Source organism: Miniopterus schreibersii (assembly GCF_964146895.1).
Source record: "Miniopterus schreibersii genome assembly, chromosome: 2".
NCBI lineage: Eukaryota > Metazoa > Chordata > Mammalia > Chiroptera > Miniopteridae > Miniopterus > Miniopterus schreibersii.
The window spans coordinates 101,032,085-101,055,034 of record NC_138102.1 but is presented as its reverse complement, the minus strand read 5'-3'; the positions used below and the strand labels follow the sequence as shown (position 1 = coordinate 101,055,034).

Genomic DNA, 22,950 nt, shown 5'->3' with positions numbered 1-22,950 from the left:
TAACTTACACATTCTGCGTCACTGGTTTCAATAATGAGCTTTCTCTGACCATTTCTGATTTTCTCATCTTATTGTACTAAAACTGTGAAAGCAGCTTAGGAGTGATTACAATGCTATAAGAGATGACACATTGCCATGGCTTTGGTTCCATGTCCCTGCAGGGTTCTGCCGAGTCCCCAAACCTTTCTCTTATTCCTGCAGGGAAACTCTCAGGATTAGCATTCATTGAAGCAATTTAGAAATCTCAGGTTAAAAAGTGTATTATCATATAACTTTTAAACATGTTGATAAAGTATAACATGGCAGGGTTACTATGTTAGAAGAAACCGATTTCTCATTAAATTTTGATTTCCATAGCTTATCATTAGTCTTTTCTCATTTTATACAAAATGAAATCTAAAGGCAATAAGACTGCTGAAGGAAATGCTCTCATCTATAAACGCTTCAAACATTGTGTGGAATGAACTATAGCAACCATCCTTTTGCCTGTTTCCATGTGTCTTTCCTCGTCTATCTTGCCCCTAAGCAGAACCATTTGAATATTTCTGCTTCTGCGTTCTGTGCAATCTGTCAAATTGCTTTTACTGATGGAAAATGCAGCCATCTATCAAAATCTTTAATTTTGGTAACTCTTACATGCTTGATAATTACAATTTTGACAGTTTTACATGGGAAAGACCCCAGACATGCCAGTGAAACACTGAAGTAATAAAGAATAGTATTTACTGTTTAGTGTCTTACAGCGGCAAGCCAACTTTGACATATCTCATTAAAACTCAGATCTAGTTCACTGCATTATACTTTTAATAGGTTCTCTGAGTACATTTATTATTTCCCATGAACTAAAAATGCTAAAATAATCTTCCATAACCCATAGGCCTTATTATAAAATGGAAGTCTGAATATAGGGCTTACAGCACCCAGATAATTTTCATAGCTACAAACTGTAACATCATCAACACAGGCAGGATTTGGCTTTTCCGGCAGGTGTACTGGAAAGCAATGCTTATGGAGACGAGAACATTTGTTTTTAACAAAAAAACATCATGAAGAACATTCAGAGGCCCTCTCTGTCCTACACAAACTTCAGACAAGAGAAACGGCAGAAAGGCTGCCGAACAAACATAGGACTTTCCATTAAGTACAACGTTTACATAAACATGTCTGAAACATACAGTATTACGATTTTTTTCTTTGTACCCATTTCTGAAAAAAACATTCTCTTATGAGAAAATTCTCATTTTTGGCTAGTTTCTAAATGACCAATCAATCAAGGAGTCAGTCTATCAATTCCCACTTTATGCTTTATAGTAATCTGTTTTGACATTTTAAATAAGAAAAGTACATCAAACCCATATTTTTAAACCTAAGTTATTTCATGGAAATAGGTAGCTGCTTTCTAAAAGTTAACAAAGTGGAGCTGATCCCTTCAAACTGAGAAAATCAGAAATAACAGACTATTTCTGCTGGTTATCAATAGCCAAAGAGAGCTCCCACCTCGCTCTTCTCTTACTTCTCAGTGTTACTGCCCCAGAGATCCGCTAGGCCCCAAGAATACAGTGTCTACTCGCCATTGGAACGGGGCCTGAGGAGCCAGCCTTGGGCCCCCCAATCCATCTCTCCTTCTCCACACCGGCTCTTCCTTCTCTTTTTCCTGTTATGTTCCCCGTACTCCACACTCAAAAGAGTAACTAACTTTAAAAAAATGTGTTTTCTTTTTGAAACTCTCTGGGAGAACTAATTACACAGTGAACAACTAATTACAGTATTCTTAAAATCATCTCCTGTGAATATAGAGACCCTTCCCCTCCCCATGAAAACTGCAAGTGCAGTTTTAAGGGGAAGGAAATGATAAACTCTGCATGGCCAAGTCAGCCTGCTTTCAAAAGCACTCCCGCAACCATTCCATTTGCTTTTTAAGCTTTCCTAAAAATGGAGGCTCCCCAGCTCTGTGGTCCTGAGGCATTGTTTCCTGAAGGAACACACTGATTCATAATGAACAAAGCCAGGCACAGGAGCCATAGGTAAGAGATACAATTGATTATTCTTTCCTTAGGGCTGACAGCTTCCAGGTTGCTAATTGTTTTCAGAGCTTTCGGGGCTCCATAAAACTGGCGTTCTGGGGAAACGGTATTGTTTACTCTTTCACACTTTGACAAAAGCAATTCCCAAGTGAAAGACAAGTTTAGCCGTGGGACAGAGTCTGTTCCCTAAAGTAGGAAACAGTCCAGAGAGTTCCCAAGCCTGAGAAGTTGTCATATTGTCAGCTCCTGTTGACTGCCGGTCCACTTCTCAGCCTTGGCTATTTTGGTCAGTATGATTTGTTTTTCAATAGTTCATGCAAGTCACATATAATGATCAATCATAAATGAAAACAACAGAACAGTACATATTAAACTGGAGAAGAAAAGTCACTTTCCCCTCAAATGCAAGCTTAAAACAAGAGATATAAATCTCTCTTGATTTAAAAATACTGTGTTTTCCAGTGACTCTGAATTCTGCTTCTGTAGTTTTGCCATTTCTTAATCCCCACAAAAACCCTATTGACATAGGTATATGAGGAAGGAGACTTTTTTAATGGGCAAATTTTAGATTTACATTTAGGAGAATGCATTAAATTTCTGGTTACGGGGGCCTTTATTAACCGTTGACTGTGGTGCACCTTTGAATGCCACCAATTAAACAGGACAAAGTTCTTTAAGAGAATAATCAGGGGACAAAAATATTTGAAACAAAGGCGTGATCCGCGTTCTTCCAGGTGCTGTCAAGGCCCTTTAGCCCCTCGGAAGCAGTGACTGGTTTACCAGCCGCCCACATTGCACAAGACGGAGCGGCCTTGATTGTGGTGGCCTGTCCTGATTCATACTGTGATAAACCTTTAATACCTTTGAATTATACCAACACTTGCACCGTGGGACCCATTTTAGAAGCTCCAGCTTAAGATGAATGTGCTTAATGTAAAAAAAAGCATTTTCAAATAAATAAGCATTATAACGTGCTATCCAGATACTATTTACAAATGAAAAACAGAGGAAATAATACAAAATAAAACCAGGCCGAGGTCCGAAAGAGTCTCAAATTCAACTGTACTCATTCTGAGCTGGAAAATTAACTTATACATGTCCATCTTTGGCAGAAACCAGCATCTGTTTAAATTATTCAGTTTGTGCAGCTTTAAAACTTAAAAATAAAAAGAGGTTGGCATCAAAGTGGAAGGAAAGGATCAGCTCCCAGTTGTTGTTTATCAGGCAGGAGAAGACAGCAAAGAGCAAAAGCACAGAGTGTGCCTGCGGGGATCCTCCAAATCCAAACGCGCACCAGGTCACCAGGTGGGTCCCAGAGAGACCCTGAGCCTGATGGGGAGCCCAGCGAGGGCCTGGGGGTTCATTATTACTCCCATTATCTCCAAATTCATTTTGGGAGGAGCATCTCCTCTGAGCCAGAAAGTTAGCAACAGTGACAATAAATCAAGATGATATGAGACAACTGTTACTTTTGAATGAGTCCTTTAATGTTTTACATTACTTTGTGTGGTACAATCATTCCTTGTGCTTTTAAATTTGGAGATCCGAGAGAAAACAGCCTTTTTGTTGCAGTGCTCACCTCTAATTGTAACTTCTTTCTTCTGAAGGATGTCTTCCCCTGTGTATATGTTCCTGGCTCTGCAGGCATAGGTGCCTGAATCTTCCAGGGAAACGTTCTTGATGAGAAGGTGAAGCGTCATGGAGTGCTCCTTAGTGACGGTCGTTTTTTGCCTGCTAATACTGTGGTGCATGGTTCGGTTATTAGCTGTCCGCAGCTGAATCCAAGTAATGTCTCTGTATAAGAACTTGCTAACTGTGCAAGACAGTTTCAGGTCCTCTCCTTCCGTAGGCATTTTTTCCAAGTTAATGTGGAACCCATTTGGCACATCTATAAAATAAGAATAAAGGACTTTGGTTCATAGAAAAACCAGTGTGTCAGAGCATCAGCATTAAAAGAATGACTATTCATCTGTTGATTTTAGGGGAAATGATCAAACATAGCAGGTGGGAACCAACTAATTTCATTCCATCAGAAGCAGGAAATACCAAACAGGACACTTAGTAGGATGGGACATTTTCCTTATTTGCCCCAAAATGCTCTTCAAAACAGAATTTTTTTGTACAACTTGGGATGATAACTATGCTTCCCATTTCTCTATCTTAGAGAGAATTACTGGTAAATGGACAAAATAGTAAAGTAGTAACAGCAATTTGTACTAAAAATCAAAGATGCTCTTATAGTCAAACTTACCCAAAGTAAGTTGTGAAAGTGAGACTAGGAAGTCCCAGGCACGTGTAAGGAGACCCAGTCATGCCAGTCAGCACCACTGCCGCCCTGGCGTTTCCAGTGAAGAGCAGCTAATTTCCCAAGCTCCCTGCAGTTGGGTTGCTAGCATCCTCCCCCGCTGCTCTCCCACTGCTTTGCCTGCTCTTTGCTGGAACAGTGGGTGAAGTGGGCAGAGAAGAGCCAGCTTAGTCCACCCAGACATCAAAGAGCAAAGATTTCTTCTGAAAATGTGGACAATTGATCTGGAAGAGTTGCTGGATTCCAATGTGGTGGCAATGGGGCAGGGGAGAATAATTTTAAAAATCAAACTTACTCTCAAAAGCTTATTAAACATTTTCTTAAAGTGACTGTGTCATTAAAAGCCATTTTTTCCAGTGTCCATTCCTAATTAACCTTCATCTCCATCTTTAAGTGCCTCTGGCAACACCTCATGAGCTCTACTCAGCTTTCTCACCCTGGACCATTATTTAGCTTTTGCCCTGAGAGTTTCCAGGCTCATTTTGGACCATTTCACCAGAGGATTTTAAAAAACCATTGGCTACTGGCCCTGAACTTGTCTGCTCTCAAAACCCTTGCATTGCTTGTCCCTAGCAGTGTATCTGTATTTGAGCAAAGAATTTGGGCCAACATTTTACAAAGTTCTTTGAAGATGAAAAGCATTATGTTATGCTATTATTATTATTATCCTTTGGACACAAAGCTATAAAGAAACCTTTAAACCTTAAAGGGACAATAGTCCAAAATTAGATATCATATCAACTCTTTCCTAAATCTCACTTTGCTTGTTTTTCTGATTTTTCTGGCCTTTGGCTTTATTATAAAGTGTCACGTCTGAAGAAATGCCAAAGTATTCATTTGAAACCTGGGAGCGGGGGTAACAGTGGCTTATGAAGCTGTCAGTGGTTGGAAAGAGAAGCGACCAGTGGAGGTTTTCCTGCCTTCAAAATGAAAACCTAAGGATGTGCCAGAAGATGCAGAAGCAGCTGACAGTCATTTTTAACATAACAATAAGATGTCAGAAATAACCCCTGTAACTCAGCATCTTTCTATATTTGGGATATTTTCCAAACATAAGGGTTAAAACAGCAGCCATGAACTTTTACAAGTACACTAGAACAGACCTATTGTACACTGGTTGCCATCAAATCATTTCTTTCAAGACCATAGACTCCATTTTCGAGGTCTCATCTGGTATCAGAACCTAAGTGAGCCCAAGTCACACCATTGAGATCAAGTAGAGAGTTTCTATTTACTTCAGTGATTTGAAACTTCCTGTGGAAATTAGCTCACAGGTTTCCTGATGGAAGATTTTGTTTATCTTTGCCAAGCACCACCAGGAATCTCAAAATAAAATGCATTTAGTGACATTGGGAAGCCAAGGAGATAAGGCAGTGCTGTTCCTGTTTCACACTCAGTAATTGTTAACACACCCATAGTCGTGGTGGGTGCCAGCAAACAGCACAAATACACACACAGGGAAAGAAAAGACCCAAATAGGTTTTGAGGTCTGTTCTTCACATGGGGGACACTGTCACTGAAGCTAATTTGGTGTACGTCACCAGACAGCCGCTTAGAAATGATTATCTGTTTCTCAGCATCGCCCCTTTGGTATTCTCTTTTGACCCACAGAAGATGATAAATAAAATGTCCTAAAACGAGTTAATGAATCCAGAGGGATTTTTCTCCTTAATTCATGTTGATTTTTTTGCCTGAGTACAAAAACAGACCCAAGAAAGGACTGCCTTCTAACTCTCAGAGTGAAAACAAGAAATCTTCCCAGACTTTGGCACCTGTTGAAGATTCAGCACAAGCATCATGAGCATCGACTAACACTCATCTATCTAGCACGTATCACACCCATGGCAGCTTGCGAGGTGTCCAGGAGAAGCACAGACGCTTGGCCAGGAGAGACATTCGACCTAGGATCAGGTGAAAGAGCCACCTGTCCACACAGGGCACACATTTTGACTTGATTGGTCAAGCATGTGAGTTGAGTTCATGAAAGAGACAAGCACAGCAATGAAAGGATGCGAGGTATCTCATTAGTCAGGTGGGAATAGGAAGGCTTCCCTGCGACCAGAGAGCAGAAATCCCATTCTCTAAAAAGGAAGCGCGCGGTTACCAGAAAGTGCTGCTTTTTCAAATAGCTGCTGTGTATGTGCAATGGCACAGTTCAGAGTTGGAGCAGTGAGGGGCTCTAGTGGCCACAGGTAACCACTTTTCATCAGTTTGGAAGGCGACTCTAAGTTATTACTGCATTTTAAGGGGCAACATGATTGAAATGAGGCTCAATAAAGATCCAAATCCAGATCTAGAGTTAAAGCAGTTAAATTTCAGACAGATCTTTTAAAGCATTATGTGCACGAGGTCCAGGAATAAACACAGAAAACAGACATGTAAGGTGCAACATTCCCAACAGTACCCGGTTTCAGCTCCAGGGAGGGTAAGTCTAGTGACAGATTTGAGTAAGGAAAAGGTAATAATTAGTTTTGAAATAATGAGTAAGCAAACGAATCTGTTATCACCAATCAAAACTAGAACTTTTCGGGACCGGTAAGAAAGAATTCAGAGAAATTATATTCCAGGCAATGGGGGCTTGATTGACTAAACTTGTGCTCAATTTTAGGATTAAAATTCTTGCATTTATGAAGGAAAGATGGTGAGAGCTTCAAGTAGGTATGTTTGAATTGAATTCTCAGTGCTCCTTTCTGTGGACAAGCCCTGGGATCTAGAAAAGGTCTCATCCACTCCATGGTTATTAATTGTATAAAGTAGTGGGAGGTGAGAGGGAATTTCTTTCTGAATTCAGCTGATAAGCTTGATCAGCTTCTCCAGATGGGCACCTATCAGCAACAATACCATGCGTGGGTATATGAAGGGGCAAGGAAGAACTGAGCGGGGCTGACAGGCGAGGCCTTGGTGCTGCAGCTCATGCTGGGCACCAGGGAACCTTTCGGGGGGACGCTGAACAATACGGATGCGAGCAGGCCAGTCCCCTCCACTCTGAACATCCTCTACCGGTGCTGCCTTCAGACTCAGGCAAGAAGGGGTCCCTGTTCTGGGCCTTTGGAGGGCTCTGTCTGGCTGTCCCTCTTCACAATGTAAAGAGTCTGTGGGCCAAGTGGGCATACCCACTCAGAACCTGTGCTACCCCCACTTCTAGATCTTTCTTGGGGTCCCTGGGATCCCAGAATTCCCTGTAAAGATGGCCCCAAGTCTGTTTCCAGACTGTGTCAGATCTCTTTCCTCTTCGTTAGGTCTGTCCTCCTGACATCAGATCGCTTGTCACCAAACACACTTCTATGTCCCAGGGAAGACTGTCCATGAGGGTGTGGACAGTTTGAATGTGTGGGCTGGGGAACCTGTACACAGGGGTGCATGGGCCTCGCTGTGTGGGACAGAGCCAGGAGTGGAAAACGAAGATGGGCAAGCCAGGGCAGCTCCTTCTGCACCTCCAGGCACTCTGAGTAGTGCCAGAATTCTAAATTTGGACCTGACCCTTCAGTTCATCATGAAGGCATATTTGTCCCCAGAGGCTGAAACATATTTAACAGCTTGTTTGCTTGATTTAGAACTTGTATGTGGTTAGATATATTGTTTGTGGGCTTCCACTGGTACTCTTGCCTTGGCACTGAAAATGTCAGGCCAAGACAAGACAATTTTTCTGTCCAGATGCGAATCCTCCTTAGTACCACCTCAGATCCAGGAGCACCTCGAGTCGTGCTTCCTTCTCAGAGGCTTCGTGCTGCACCCATGGCCACATGTGGCTACTGAGCACTTACAATGTGGCTAGCGTGACTGAAGAATTTTACTCAGTTCTTTATTTCAATTAATTTAAAAACTGAAGCAGTGTAGTATTTTTAAAAATGTCCATGGCATGTTGAAGTGATAATATTTTGGGTATAATGGTTAAATAAAATTAATTTCACTTTTTTCTTTTTACTTTTTAAAAATCTGGATACTAGAAAATTTTAAATTACATATGTGGCTTACATTATATTTTTATTGAACAGCGTTGGTTTAACATTGGTAAATTCATCCATCACATTACTTCTGCACATCCCTTTGGATACTAGGATATATATAATTTAACATTTCTTCTTTGTTTCCTGGGTGTTAAACTGTCTTCCTAGAAAGAGAGGGCTTCATTGATATCCCTGCAAGTGCCCAGGACAGAGCTGGCCTGTACTATCTGATAGCCGGTGCTATTAACTTGTACACACTTGTGGACCATTTGGAACAGAACAGGAGTTGCTCAGTCTTTTGTCCTCTAAATCACACGTACAGCAGCTATAGATTCGGATGGTAACTTGTTTCCAACCAAATATACAGGACAGTACAAACCTTTGTATTTAATTAGTCAAAATTATCTGAGATCAGATCTGTGTGAAACTGCTATCTGAATCCTTCTCGAAATAAAGGATTTTCCTACTTGGAATGGATGCAAAGACGTTTTCCCTTCCACTTCTCAAATGTGAGAGGACAGGGACTGAGCCCGTCTGGAGCATCTCTGCTGCGTGCCTACCCGCATCTCCAGAGCCATTTCCTTATCTGGAGAATGCGGGGCTAGAATGCCTCTGAAGTCTCTCCCAGCTCTGACGCTCTGTGACAGCCTGCTCAGGGCTGTCTCCATGGCAGCTTCGGGGAGGGTTGGCTTACCCGCCAGAAGGCTCCCTGTGAGCTGACAGCCCATAGGTCTCATGAAATCAGACCGACCTCTTTCTTTCTGGAAAACTCTAGACAACTACTGCAGCCTGCCTTATGCAGCCTCATGCAGTGCGAAGTTTCCAGAGTTGGCAAACTGCCCAGGTTTCCTCAGAAATTGGGGGAGTGTGGAGCCAGGCAATTGTTTTTATACTTTGAGCTACTTACTTCCTTCCTGTACCCATGGAGGGACACAGGGAGTGCCATTTGTGTACCTTGGAAGTTTTAAGATTTGCAGAGACAGTCTTATTTAAGGCTAAAAATTCTTAAATGCTACCAAAAAAGAGTACATTGATTACTGTCAACAAAGCTCAGTTTCAGATTTCTATAGGAGAGCCTCATTTCCCAAAAAGTTGAAATTCAGTTATGAAACAATTAGCTTTTTGGTTAAAAAAAATATCATCACATGTATTATAATTGGGTTCCTTGATTATTACCCTTCTTTTTTTTAATCTTTGCCAGAGGATATGTTTTCATTCATTTTAGAGAGAGGGAGAGGGAGAGAGGGAGAGAGAAAGATTGATGTGAGAGAGAAGCCCCTTACCAGGAATTGAACCCGCAACCTTTTGGAGCACAGGGCTACGCTGCAACCAGCTGAACCACCAGCCGGGCTCCTTGAATATTCTTGAACAAGTGTTGTATGCCAGACCCTGTGCTAGGTACTGAAGGGGGTTAAAAAATGAACATGACAAGATCCCAAATTCACAGTCCAGCCTGGGAGCCAGATGTACACAAACAGCTCTAAAAGAGAATTCAGGGAAATTGCTCTTTAGAAGATTCAATGATGGTGTAGAATACTGTTCCTAAGAGCAAGGATGAAGGCACTCAAACTTTAACAATTCCGTGGAATGTTTTTTCTAAATAAAAATCAATCTACGAGTGTGCTCAAAGCAAGCAAGCTCTGAAGAGAGGCCGAGGTCACCAGGCTGTTTCTGCGAGTACAGGGTGTGTGGCTTACCTGTGATATAAAAGCTTATGTTTCTTTCCACAGTCCCCACTTTATTAGAAGCCATGCAGCTGTAGATTCCAGAAATTCTAGAGTCAGCCACAACCAAGGTGCTAGCGGTCTGCAAAAGAAAAGGACATTTTAGCTAGCGATAAGACAAAGGACCATTTGAACATCCATCAGCTACTTCTGAGGGTTGAAGTGATTCAGCTATTTCATTCATTCAACAAAGATAGTAATAGCATGAGTGGTAGTTACCAGAAGGCTCTCCCCTTTCCGAGCCCCAGCAAGAATGGAAAAAATAACAGGAAAGCAGGTCCTCAGGAGACCGGGGGATATGACATCCGACTCGTATGAGGGTTTCAGGCTTATTTATCTCGTGCTGCTGGCGCAACAATTACAGACCTGAAGCTGACATGCGGGACTGCACGTCCTACTCTCTGAGGTGGTCAGCTCCACGTCAATGAGGGCAACAGGTGAGGCGGAGGCCTTCTTTCGCTTGGATGACCTGAGATAGTGGATGCTATTTGGGAACAGGAGCCTTGGCATGTCAAGAGAGCAAGGACAGAAGAGAAAGGTTGGCTGAACCATATCTCCTATGTGCTCAAAGAACGTGGCATTGCAGTCCCGACGACTCGCTTAGATAAGCTCACTAAGATTATTGTGTGTGTTTGTAAATTACTTAATTTCTCAGTCTGTCAATTCCTAATCTAGGAAACGAAGATATAAGTTACAAATTAATACAATATCATTTCACCAGATGTTGTTGCTGCTATTTGGCAAATTAGCCCCTAAAAAAGCACTAGGAGTCAAATTTGTATAAACTTGAAAATACTTTACAAACTGTGATGTCTCAAAAAGTACTGAAACACAAATTTATACAGCTTAACAATTTGCATTGTTATCTTCTTTAAAAGATAAAAATCAGGTTTATGAAAAAAATTGTTGAGTTTTAAAATCCAACCCAACCTTGCAAAAAAGTAATACATGCTATATATGAAAAAATGAAAAAGCGAGTTTTTCATATTTAAAATTATTTTGAAAATGTTGACCCAGTTACTTATAAATTATTGCAGCCTATCTCCTAAGACACAAATAACTGGGCTTGAAATTGTAGAGGCTGTGCTGATGCTTCCAGACCAATGGAGTGTCCTGGCTGAAGTATGAAGGTCGAGTGACTTACAGGTTAAAGTAACACGTAGACTGAACTGTGACCATGGACTTTCTAAAGTGGTGAATACAATTTCTACAAAAAGTCTTAACATTTTTCTGAGTTGCTAAGTAATGTGCTAGGCACTTTACATGTTCTCATATCCCATTCAATAAATTAAGATATTTCTGTCTCTATAGATCAGGAAGACTAAAAATATATTCCTCACATTTTAGCCAAGTTCATTGCTCCAAATCCTCTGTGGCTTTCACTATGATATAGTGAGTAATTACATGACAGTTTCTCTTTTGTTTGTTGCATCTGTTTAATTACATATACCCATATATCCTCTGTGTACTGAAATTATTGGAAATGAAAGTGTCTACAATATGTGGCATTTTGCATTCAATGTGGCAGACATTTACTGGGCATTGCCCAGATGTTTTAAGGGGGACAGAGGTGAATATGACACGATCCCTATTCTTAACCTGGAGGGATATTCTTAACCTTAAGGTGACAGAGAAGAATGTCTCTATGTGAAGACCAAGTACATGTTACGCCCTTCCGCGCAGGCACTCACACGAAGGCAGAAAGCAGTGACGAGTAGGGAAGGGAGCTCAGATGTCTCCCTGTTTTGATTATTAATCTTTAAGAGGTGAGAAATAAAAAAATCCTGGATAACCATTTCCTTTGAATCATTCGCCCACCACTTAAGGGTCATGGGAGAAAATTAAAGTAGTTAGGAGAGAAGCTTGTGAAGTACCCTCTTCTGCAGAAAAGGCAACAAGGTTAGAGAGCTTACGTGACTCACCCAAACACACACAGCAGCACAGACAGACCTGGGCAGAACTTATGCCCAGGGTGTCTGACTCCAGTGCCTATGCTCTTAATCTTTACACCAAACTGCTTCTTGCCTTAAAATTCGTTAAATTTAATAGCACAGATCTATTGGTAGAGTTCTATTTTTTGAATTGGGTTTTTCCTCAAGAATACTTCTTTTGGTCAGCAGAGGTAGACCATATAAGCTGAATGCTACTATGTACAAGAAAGACTAATTTCTTTCTTAGTATTTTACATAAGCTGCAAGCTATTTTTCAATGGATACAGTGTTATATGGTTTGAAAATATGATTGATGAGTTGAAAAGTTATAAACAAAGAAATTTGAAAATAAGGTGAAACCTGTGTGTCCTACAATCAATTTTATTAAAAATGATCTGCTTTCTAGAGTACTTCTCTTTTTTCAGAGAATATAAATTATAAATTAAAACATATTTTCATAAAAGACAAAATCTATTTAACAACTGAAGTATAAACTTTGTAGGGTCAGGAAAACGAGCTCAAGTGTAAACTGTATGTAGGTGAGTATAAATTGTCTGGACAGAGGACCGTAAGGCTTCGGAGTTAAAGTGACAGGTCTGTGCCCTGGTGCTCAGAACTAACTGTGATTGTTTCAAGAGAAAAGATAAAAATAGCATAACAGTTGGAACACCTAATATCAACTTACTACTTTAAAAGACAGAGTGCCAAGAATTTGAGTTGTGACATGTGTTTGAAATTATAATCATTTATTTTATAAGATACATCAAAAGAAATTCTCCAAGATTTATGTTTGTATTATTTCTGTAATTAGTTTTCATTTGCCACAATATTTTTTTGGCTCTGAACCCACACTTTGTGGGTGCCTCTACTTGCCCTGCCAGGACCTCAAGTATTTAGATATTAGGAACAGACTCTTAAAGGCCATTCTCTGGTTATTTTGTATGACTCAGGAATGCTGATAAAAACTGTCGTCAGGTACTGTAAGTTTGGAAGTTATTCATAATCCTTCCTTCCCTTTTGCTAAGTATTAGTCACTCACCACTACAGTGTAGTTTGAGCCTCACGGAATGGAATGGACGGGATGATGTGTAATTCAGCCTAACCTCCAGCGTTAGTTTACAAAAAATCTATATATGGAACAGTGATTTTAATCTTGGGATGCTTCTAATATAGTTTCCTTTTCAGTGTTTCAGGGAGAAATAAAAGTAGACATGGAAAAAGGTTATGGAAGAATCTAAAATTAACCTAGGGTGGCGCATTTGAGCCAAGTGATGGGAGAACGGAACGCGAGGATTAGGAAAAATTGGGGAGAGTGTGGGAAATGCAGCACAAGCTGTAATTCTGTGTTAGGCACTAATGCCCTGTCCTGGGCTTGTCTGATACAGTGCACGCATTTTTTTCTCACCTCAAAACAATTTCAGTGGAAATGTTGTGAAAACGTTAAGATCGTCACAGTTCTCCAGCCTCACGGAATTAATGCTGTGATAAGTATTTCCTGTGTGTTTATTTCTAACACAGGGTTCCTTCTACTTCCTACTCCGTATCTACAGACCCACTAGTCTGGCCGCCCCATTTAAACAATATGAAAATGCCACGTTTGCTATTAGCAACTCCATTGATGACTCACTTTTCACAAATCTAGGCCAAAACTTGCCAGTAAGGAACTGAATTTTATTGTCCCCTGCACCCGTACTTGAATTACATGAAAAAAGCAAAACAAGACAAAGAAAAAAAATTCAAGTCCCTGAACAGGTGCTCCAGTGGGCCTTCCATCCACTGATCTGTGGGGTGTGCTGCCGGGCGAGCCGACACCATGACTACAGGGAAAAGTAACATGATTGTGTAAGGTGGGGCTTTACTTTCTTAAAATGTACAGAAAATAAAAGCAGTTTTAACTGTGAAGGGAAGACCAGTGCAAATCATTTTGAAATAGCAAAACTTCCATTTGTCATCATTATATGAAATATAATTTTTCATACAAAAAAAGGTATATTAATAGGTGCTAAAAGTAAAAGTAGGAAATACTTTTAAATTTAAAACACAAAATTAATAACTTATGTAAAGTCTGTGTTGCAGATACAGCTACTAATAAGATATCGTATATGTATACAAATAGATGTATCTATCTCAAATTTTGTTTAGAAAGTATTGTATTTTTTATTGCAAATAATTGCTTAACAAATAGCCTTAATTGTGTATGATCATATCAATTTTAGAATTGCATTAGAGTCTACACGACAATCACCTTTATAACAGGCAAATTAGGTAGGGCAAATATTTCTAGCTCCATTTTTTGGAGGAGAGAATGCAAGTTCAGAGAGGTGAACGGACTTGCCTGTGGTTTATACAGGATAGAAAGTGGCAGGAGCTGACCCCATGGCTCCTGACTGCATGTCGGATGGCATAACTGCCAACTGGGTCTGGAAATCTATGTTTAAAACCTTGCATAACTACAAAATTACATGTAAATCAGGGAAGCTCCTTTCTCTAACCCGGTTCTGCTACTCCACTCCCACCGTTTCTCTGCAGTCAGGTAGCTACTTCCATGGTTCAGGCTTCTTAGGAACCCCACCTAGCTTTCTCATTTCCAATTGTTTATTTTTGTGGATAGGATACCAAAGTAGGGCTAGAAGTTGCCACAGAAATTAAGTTCCTAAGGTCTTGTTTTAATATCCAGCAGTGATGGTCAGGAAAAGGCAAAGTGAACTGACACAATCAATGGCATCTGGAAATTTTCTAGTTCTCTGTGACAACTAACTTGATTTCTATCCTGAGGCAATTTTCTTTTCTTTTTTTTTAATGTCACAAATTTAACTTTAAAGTTTATAGAATTTCCTCTTTCTTAAGTATTTCATTAAATGGTTCTCTCATCAATAGCTACATGTCATGGAATATTTTAAACAACTGTTCATTTGTATTAGAGAAAAAAATTGTAAACCACCTACAACTACTGCTAGTTATAAAAACGTTTCCTAAATCGGTGACAAGTGATTGCTGATAGAATCATGCCAGCTATCACCATCTGAACTGATTTCTTATTGGCTTAGGTTGGCAGAGTCCAGGTTTGGGAACAGGAAGACTTTGGTTTGAGCTTCCCATTTGCCACTTAAGCTGTATGGCTGAGTTACTCATCTTAGTGCCCCAGGTTTTCTTATCTTTAAAATGGAGATAACCACTTTGGTCAGCCAAAGAATGACACTGACATTAGCATATGTCCAAGTTTCACACAATGAAGAATTCAGAGGTTACTTGCTGTTATTGTTAAATCCTACATATAAAATGATGCCATCTACTTTGTCGCCTTCAAATGCAAAGAATACAGCTGAATAAACAGATAACACAGGCATATCATACTCAAATAGACAGCATCCATAGTAACAGATTACTTCAAATCAAGTCATGTAAGTAGAAATAGACATTTCAGCAAGGGGTTATTTGATCATTTTTTGTTTCCTTTTTAAAGCATCACTACCCCATACCTATAAAAGCAGGTTTTTACCTGTATTTCTCACTAATTCAACAGAAAAAAGCCACCAGGTCTGAGATGCACTGAGATTGCCTGACTCACAAGGTGTCAGCTTTGCAGAGGCTCAGGGGAGGTTAGGGGAGTAGAGAATGAACAGCACAGGAGTGGCAGAAAAGACGCCTGCTAGACCCTGATTTGGTCGAAGATTTTTTTGTGGGGGGGAAGGGCTGAAGTCTCTCTCTTTTTATTTTATTTTTTATTTTTTTAAAATATATCTTTATTGACTTCAGGGAGAGGAAAGGAGAGGGAGAGAGTGGTAGAAACATCAATGATGAGAGAGTCATTGATCGGCTGCAGCCCACAACCAGGGCATGTGCCCTGACCAGGAATTGAACCCTGATCGCCTGGATCCCAGGACGACGCTCAACCGCTGAGCCACGCCCAGCCAGGCTCTCTCTTTTTAAATAAGATGTAATTGACATTCGACATCATATTAGTTTCAGATGTACAACATAATAATTCAATATTTGTATATATTGCAAACTGAGCACCATAATAACTGTAGTTAACATCTGTCACCATATATAGTTATAATTTTTTTCTTGGTATTATTAACTTTAGTCCCCAAGCTGCACATTACATTCCCAGGACTTATTTATTTTTAACTGGAAGTTTGTAACTTTTGACCTTCTTTATCCATTTTGCCCACCTCCACCCTCTGCCTCTGGCAACCACCAATCTGTTCTCTGTATCTATGAATTTGTTTTTTGTTTGTGTGTTTGTTTTATATTCCACATATAAGTGAGTTATTTGTCTTTCTCTGACTTATTTCACTTAGCATAATGTCCTCAAGGTCAGTCCATATTGTCACAAATGGCAAGATTTCATTCTTTGTTATGGCTGAATAATATTTTGTTGTGTATACACACCATATTTTCTTTAGTCACTCATCCATTAATGAACACTTAGGTTGTTACTGTATCTGGCTATTGTGAGTAATGCTGTAATGAACATAGAGGTGCATATATCTTATTGAGTTAGTATTTTCCTTTTCTTCAGATATATACCCAAAAGTGGGAATGCTGGATCATATGGTAGTTCTATTTTTAACTGTTTGAGGAATCTCCATACTGTTTTCCACAGTGGCTGCACCAAATTACATTCCCACCAAACAGTGCACTGTTGAGGGTTCCCTTTTCTCCACATCCTTGCCAACGCTTGTTATCTCTTGTCTTTTTGATGACAGACATCCTAACAGGTGTCTCTCACTGTGGTTTTGATTTGCATCTCTTAAGTCAGAGAATCTTGAGCTCTTGTGTGTTTGTATGCCCCAATGTAGGCAGGCTTTGCCCTTGCAAAGACGGGGAAACAAGGTATTTTGTGAAATGGGAACATTCCATTTTAGCTTTGTTTATCGCCACCCCGCTTTATGTATGGCAGTGATTCCCAGTCCTGGTTACATGTCAGAATCTCCTGTGAGCTTTCATGAACCCTGGGCTCCACCCCAGAGATTTAAATGTAATGACAATCAGGACAGTATCCTAATATGTGGCCAGGGTTGAGAACCACTGATGTGGACAAGGCTGATGTTCCAGAGGCAGTTCGCCTCCTCTGTTAGGACTGAGTGCTCATTCTCTGGGCCTGCAGGGCGGCTGGAGAATATGGCCATTTGAGTGGTCTCAGTGCATCTCTCCATGAAGACAATATCTCAATACTTTCTTCTCTCCGGATTTTTGTTTGAGCATTTGAATGACTTCTGGTTCTAATAAACCCAGAACTGGGAGCTGAGTATGTGTTTTTAGAATAAGTATCCCAATGCTTATTTTTATGAAGAATACCTTATTCTTTCCTTCTATTATTGCCGTGCGCTGAGTGATGCTCTCAATTCTGTTTCCTATGTTGCTGTCAGGATCCAGGATAAAGGTCTCTTCATTACTGGAGCAAAAGTCATACCTATTTTTAAAAAAAGTAAGTCATTACCATGTTGTTTGTAGCATGGTCCAGCCCAAGGTGAAGTGAAAATCATTGGATAAGTGCTCGGGTAACAAAATCACACTTTTTTTCCCCCTTTTCCTTAGATTTCCCCCAATATCCATCCTCACAACTTAAAAATAGCAAATATATTTTGCCTGGTCTGGAAAACCCACACCAATGTATCTCTAAACGTCCTTCCTGTTCTAACTGTTAAATATGAAATAAAATGCATAAATTAGAAAATTTAATATCTAGATTTTAATTAGTTCCTAGTGGAGGAAACATGCAAACACAGAGAAAAACCAAAGTTATGTTAATGAATGAAAACCTCAAAGAAATAACAGCATTTCACAACTATAAAAGGCTGGCTTTTAATCGGAATATTCCATTATGCAGGTAATTTTTTCCAGGTCTAATTAAGTGTATATGCAAACACACATTAAAGACCAGTTATTAAGTTCAGTCTATTACTTTTCAAGTTTGGGGGTTTCATAGCAAGCTCTTCAACTTCTTGGGCCTCAAGTGTTTAATTATAAAATAAGGGTGTTGGAGTTGTTTATCTTTAAGATCTTTTTTGATGCTAAAAGTCCATCATATCTCTCATTATTTTGAACTAGCTACTAGAAATTTTAAAGAGAGATTTTGACCTATATCTGGAAGTTAGCATGTTCTCTCAGACACATTATTATCAGTATGCTTCTGTTTTCATATGGTTTACTATGCAAATCACTGCTGTAAATATTTATTGATCATTTATTATATTTTATGGACCCTGCATTCTACATGAATAAAAACCCCAAACAATAAAAAAGACATGTAAGTCCGCTCTGACTGGGCAGTGAACTAGTATCTTAACTGGCCTTGCTGCCGGCCGGCCTTTCCCCTCCTCCAGCACCCACCAAACTGCTGTCAGACCAACCCCCGCATGTCCTGGTTTTCAGTGGAATCCTTTTTGTTCCAAAAGCTTTAACAACTGTACTGGAGAAAGGCCAGGCTTCCTTGTCTAACATCAAGGCCATCCACAGTCCATTCCTTACCTGCTTTTCCAACCTTAACCCTACAAGAAACCCTTGGTTCTAGTCAACTGTGTTTTGGTTTGATTAGTTGATGGTACTGGACCAGGAGTCAGAGGGGACCTAAGACCTAGTCCCGCCCCCACTTCTCCTAAATTTATGACAAGTTTCCTCTTCTAAAAAATAAGAATAAAAATATACCTGCCTTGTTAATCTCACAGGATTATATACGCATCAAATGACCAATTTACTTGCAGAGGTTTTGTAAATTAGACACCAGAGGGAAGTAAGGAATTATTCTGTGTGTCACAGGGGTCTGCCATATTCACTCTGGTCCCTCCGTCTTCACTCACACAGCTACCACTGACTAGACACCTTTGCCACCCACAGCTCGACCTTGTCTAACAGCTTATTCTGACTACTCTGACCCCTCACTGCTCTCACGGCAAAAGCACTCACTGAGCCTATAGCAAGCTCACCTTAAAATATTCCCTAAGATTTAAATACGAATTTATTTGATACATAGTGCAAATAGAGAGATATTTTAGGTGCCTGAAAACTGAATCTGTGGGCTCCCAAGGCTTGCATTTTTCTGCCAGCCCTGGCAGGTAAGAAGAGACTGCCTGCAGGAGCCTGACTCGACCATGGCCTCTGCTATCCGATTAACTTCCGTGTTGATTTTTCTGTTTACTTGCACTGGACCATTTAATTGAAGCACTTTGTATTGTTACCTTTTGGACTAGAATTTGTGGTGAGCGGAATGTTTGCTGGGCCTTAATTTGTACATGTCTTGGGGAGATTTTGGATTTTTTCAAACCAGGAAGACATTTTAGAGTCCAGTTTCCAGGAAGAATTGAGTGGATGATCTTAAGGAGCCAAGGGCAGCCAGGACTTACGTGAGATGAAGGTGAAAAGATAAAAATAAGTGAGAAAAAGGGAAGACGGAAAGGATGGCAATGACCAGCTCCTCGCTATCCTGGAGCTAGGAAGGACTCCAGAATGTGAAACTATCTAGTCTTCAGGATGGTCTCCCCTCTGGGCACGCTGCCCTGTAAGGTCCTCCCCCAGAGCACCCACACTTGCTAAGTTTCCATTTAATGCTTCTCAGGCCCCAGTGGGCCAGCAGCTGCAGGGGGACCGGGGCCACATGCACTTATTCACTCTGTCCTCATAATTAAGCAAGGGCCTAGCAGGTAATTGGCACCACATAAACGTGTGTAAGCATACAACCAGGCATGAGGTACTGATATGTTGTTTCTAGTAAGAGTTTTCATTTGTTTTAGTTGTTTATCATTTTCAAACATACTGGTAAGAAGACATAACGTAATAAACCCTCATTATACCCACTACCCAGATTTAACAATTAAGATTTTGCCACATTTGTTTCATCTATCCCTTATTTCTTTTTATTTTCTATAAGTATTTTAAAGCAAATCCCAGACATCATGTCATTTTTGCCCTACATATTTCAGTGCATTATCTCCAAAAAATATGCTTCTTTTCTAATATAAAAACAATGCCATTATTGCACCTAGTAGACTTAGCAACAGTTCCTTGGTGTTATTTGTGTACAGCCCATAAATCAGATTTCCCCCGAATGTTTTTAAAATGTCTGCTTTTACAGTTAGATTATAAGATGAAATTTAAAAAGAATTAATAAGGAGTGACCACTCTTAAGGAATTTCTGTGATTTCTACTAGCTAGTCTTTTTTTTTCTTTAATCCTCACTTGATATTTTTTCCATTGCTTTTCAGAGAGAGGTACCCCCTCTGAAAGAGAGAGAGAGAGAGAGAGAGAGAGAGAGAGAAACATTGATGTGGGAGACACACATCGATTGGTTGCCTTCCACATGCCCTGACCAGGGCTGAGGATTGAGCCTGCAACCAAGGTACGTATCCTTGGTCAGAATCGGGACCCTTCAGTCCGCAGGCCGACGCTCTAACTGCTGAGCCAAACCGGCTAGGGTCTACTAGCAAGTCTTATAAGCATCAGGTAAACTAAGTGAAATCAGTTTTCTTTACTAGTAGAGAAACTCGATTAGTTTTCTTTATTAGTAGAGAAAACGGAACCAAAGAGAAATTAGACACTTTCTCCTTTACTTGAGACATTTTAATGATGAAGCTTTGAAATCATGATGTCATTTTGCCCTAGTTTTCATTTTTAGTATTCTCCATTTTCTAGACGGTAACCTTCATACCTTGAACTAGTATTTGACCTCACATCTTTCACACATGCTCAGTACAAATATGAGTATATATAATGTATATGTACATTACAGGCATATGGGGTTTATGACACGTGCACAGCTCTATGAACACGTAGACATCTATATTAGTCATGTGCATGTGTACTGGGTATTATGACATCAAACAGCAGAAGTTCTCTTGTATCTGGAAAAGAAGCCTTTAATTTTATTCTTTTTCCCCCTAAAGAAGTGGAAGAGATAAGGGAGGCCTTAAACAAAGATCTTAGTTTCATACTCTTGGTCTTCAGGAAATGCAAAGAAATATGTGAGAGTAAAGCAAGTCAGAGGGTTTCCTGAGGGAAATGCAGTCTGCTGTTGGAGTTCACTAGGGGCTGTCAACCTCTGGCCCCCGCCCCTGAGCTTAAGGGCAGTCACTGATGGCACAAGCCCCAGCATGGAAATCATAGGCTGCACTCCTGCAAGGTCCTCCACACAAAAAGGGCAGATTCTGTGGCTGTCTTCTAATTTGGGGACTGTTATTTTTCCCTCTTTGTAACTGAAACCGTAAAAATAGAATGCCGTTCAGGAGCCTGACTATATAACAGCACTTGAAAGGAGACTGAGGGGGAGGGGAGCTTGCCTAAGCCTTAAGAATACATCAGGCTCTTAAGGAAGTAGATTGTGCCATGTTTGAAGATGCAAAGATAGCCGCTGTGCTGGGAACCGTCTCGAGGGGGGAGGAAGCCGAACAACGAGAGGAAAGCAGCGTTCACTCCTGATTTCGCACAGGAAGCCCACAGCACCTCCTGCCAAAGGGAGATAAGAAAGCTCCCAGGCACTATTCTGGACAAGGCCACCGTTATCAGCTTCAGTTCCATGCTGTCCCCTCTCTGCTCCAAGCCTCTGTCCCTTTCCTAATGAGCTTTAGGACTCCGACCTCCATTTGCATGCAGCATGCCAAGTACAATAGCATGGAGGTATTTATAACCACTGAAAGGAAAAAAAATTTCCGGGGTAAGAGTGTATTCCATGTCATGTCATCTCATCCATTGCCCTGGAGTTGAAACAAATTAGTTTCAGACTATAGATTGATATACATAAATTAAAAGAAAGCAGCCAATTTTGTATCCAACACATGGAGCTGGGACCCTACCTGTGACATGTCGGTGTACTTAACTCCAAGCAGGAGTCATCTGTGGGGCTCTCATGTCTGGTCTAAGCTCCCAGGCTTCTTCTCTTGACACTTATTAGGGAAACACCACCCTCCAGAGATGTAGGTGACGTTACTGACCTACATGCTTGGGGTTGATTTTCCTGTAGTGGTGATGAATTTGCCCTTTTCCCTTCACACTCAAAAATATTTGGCTCCTCTGTGACCAAAGACAGATAAAGGCAGTCTGGGGCCACAGAAAAAGGCAAAGCCAGCACTGGGGTCAAACCTACAAACTTGACAATACTGACTGCTGGCCCCAACAGGCAAGTTCACCAGCCATAGGTTAAAATAATTACAATACACACCCTGCATACCATTCTCTACTCCAGTAAGGATTATATTTTCTATGTGCGAGGCATCCCGTAGACACTATCTCACTAATCTGTACAACATCTTAAAATAGCAGGTACTCTCATCTCCCGTTTAATGGATAAGGAAACTGAGGATTAGAGAGGTTAAGTAATTACCCAAGGCTAAACAGCTAATAAGTGGCAGAGGCAGGATCATACTCCGTTCTGGCTCACCCCAGGATCTGTGCACTTAACCCTTACCCATGGACAATCATCATACAACAAGAAATTGCTGTACTTCAGTGCTGCTTTGTACATAGCAAGGCAAGGCTTGTCAGATATTCACCACACGGATACCATTAGTGCAGTGGGAATTTAAGTCTTCTTTAGCCCTTTTTGCATAAGACTGTCAGCTTCTTTCCAAAATCTGGCAAACAACTCTCATACACAACCAGAATGTGTTGCGTGTCCAATGTGTGTACGGTCTACAGTTAGTTTATATCAGAGCTCACTTTGTCACCCCACAGTTTCTGAACTCAATTCCCAGTCATCTTTACAAGCCCAACACAGGAAATGCAATGCACAGTGTGCACCCCAAGGGACCCCTTGTGTCCCCCTGTGCTCTTCCTTAGGTACTGGCTCTGAACAATCTGATTTTCAGACTTTCTTCATTCCCCTGCCTCTCTTTCTCCTCCCCCTACCTACATTGCAGGGCTGGCACTTTTCTTTCTTTAGACTTTTAGAGGATGGGTTGTTGCATCTGGTAGAATCAGGAGGGAGAGTCCAGCAGGGTGAACTTTAGCCACTGATGGTTAGTATCTGTATTTGCTTTGAAGTGACTCTCTCCAGTGAGAAAACGTAGACTCTAAAGAACAAGG

The 22,950-nt window shown here is 40.6% G+C and overlaps 1 protein-coding gene across 1 annotated transcript in view; it reads right to left on the bottom strand.

Moving 5' to 3' along the window:
- FLT1 (fms related receptor tyrosine kinase 1) overlaps positions 1-22,950 on the bottom strand; it is a 178,879-nt gene that overhangs the window by 77,490 nt on the left and 78,439 nt on the right. Inside the window, exons 11-13 of the mRNA XM_081130787.1 lie at positions 17,236-17,350; positions 9,974-10,082; positions 3,604-3,912 (exon numbers count right to left, since the gene is read on the bottom strand). Coding sequence (XP_080986913.1) covers positions 3,604-3,912; positions 9,974-10,082; positions 17,236-17,350 — 533 coding nt within the window. The remainder of the gene's footprint in view (positions 1-3,603; positions 3,913-9,973; positions 10,083-17,235; positions 17,351-22,950) is intronic.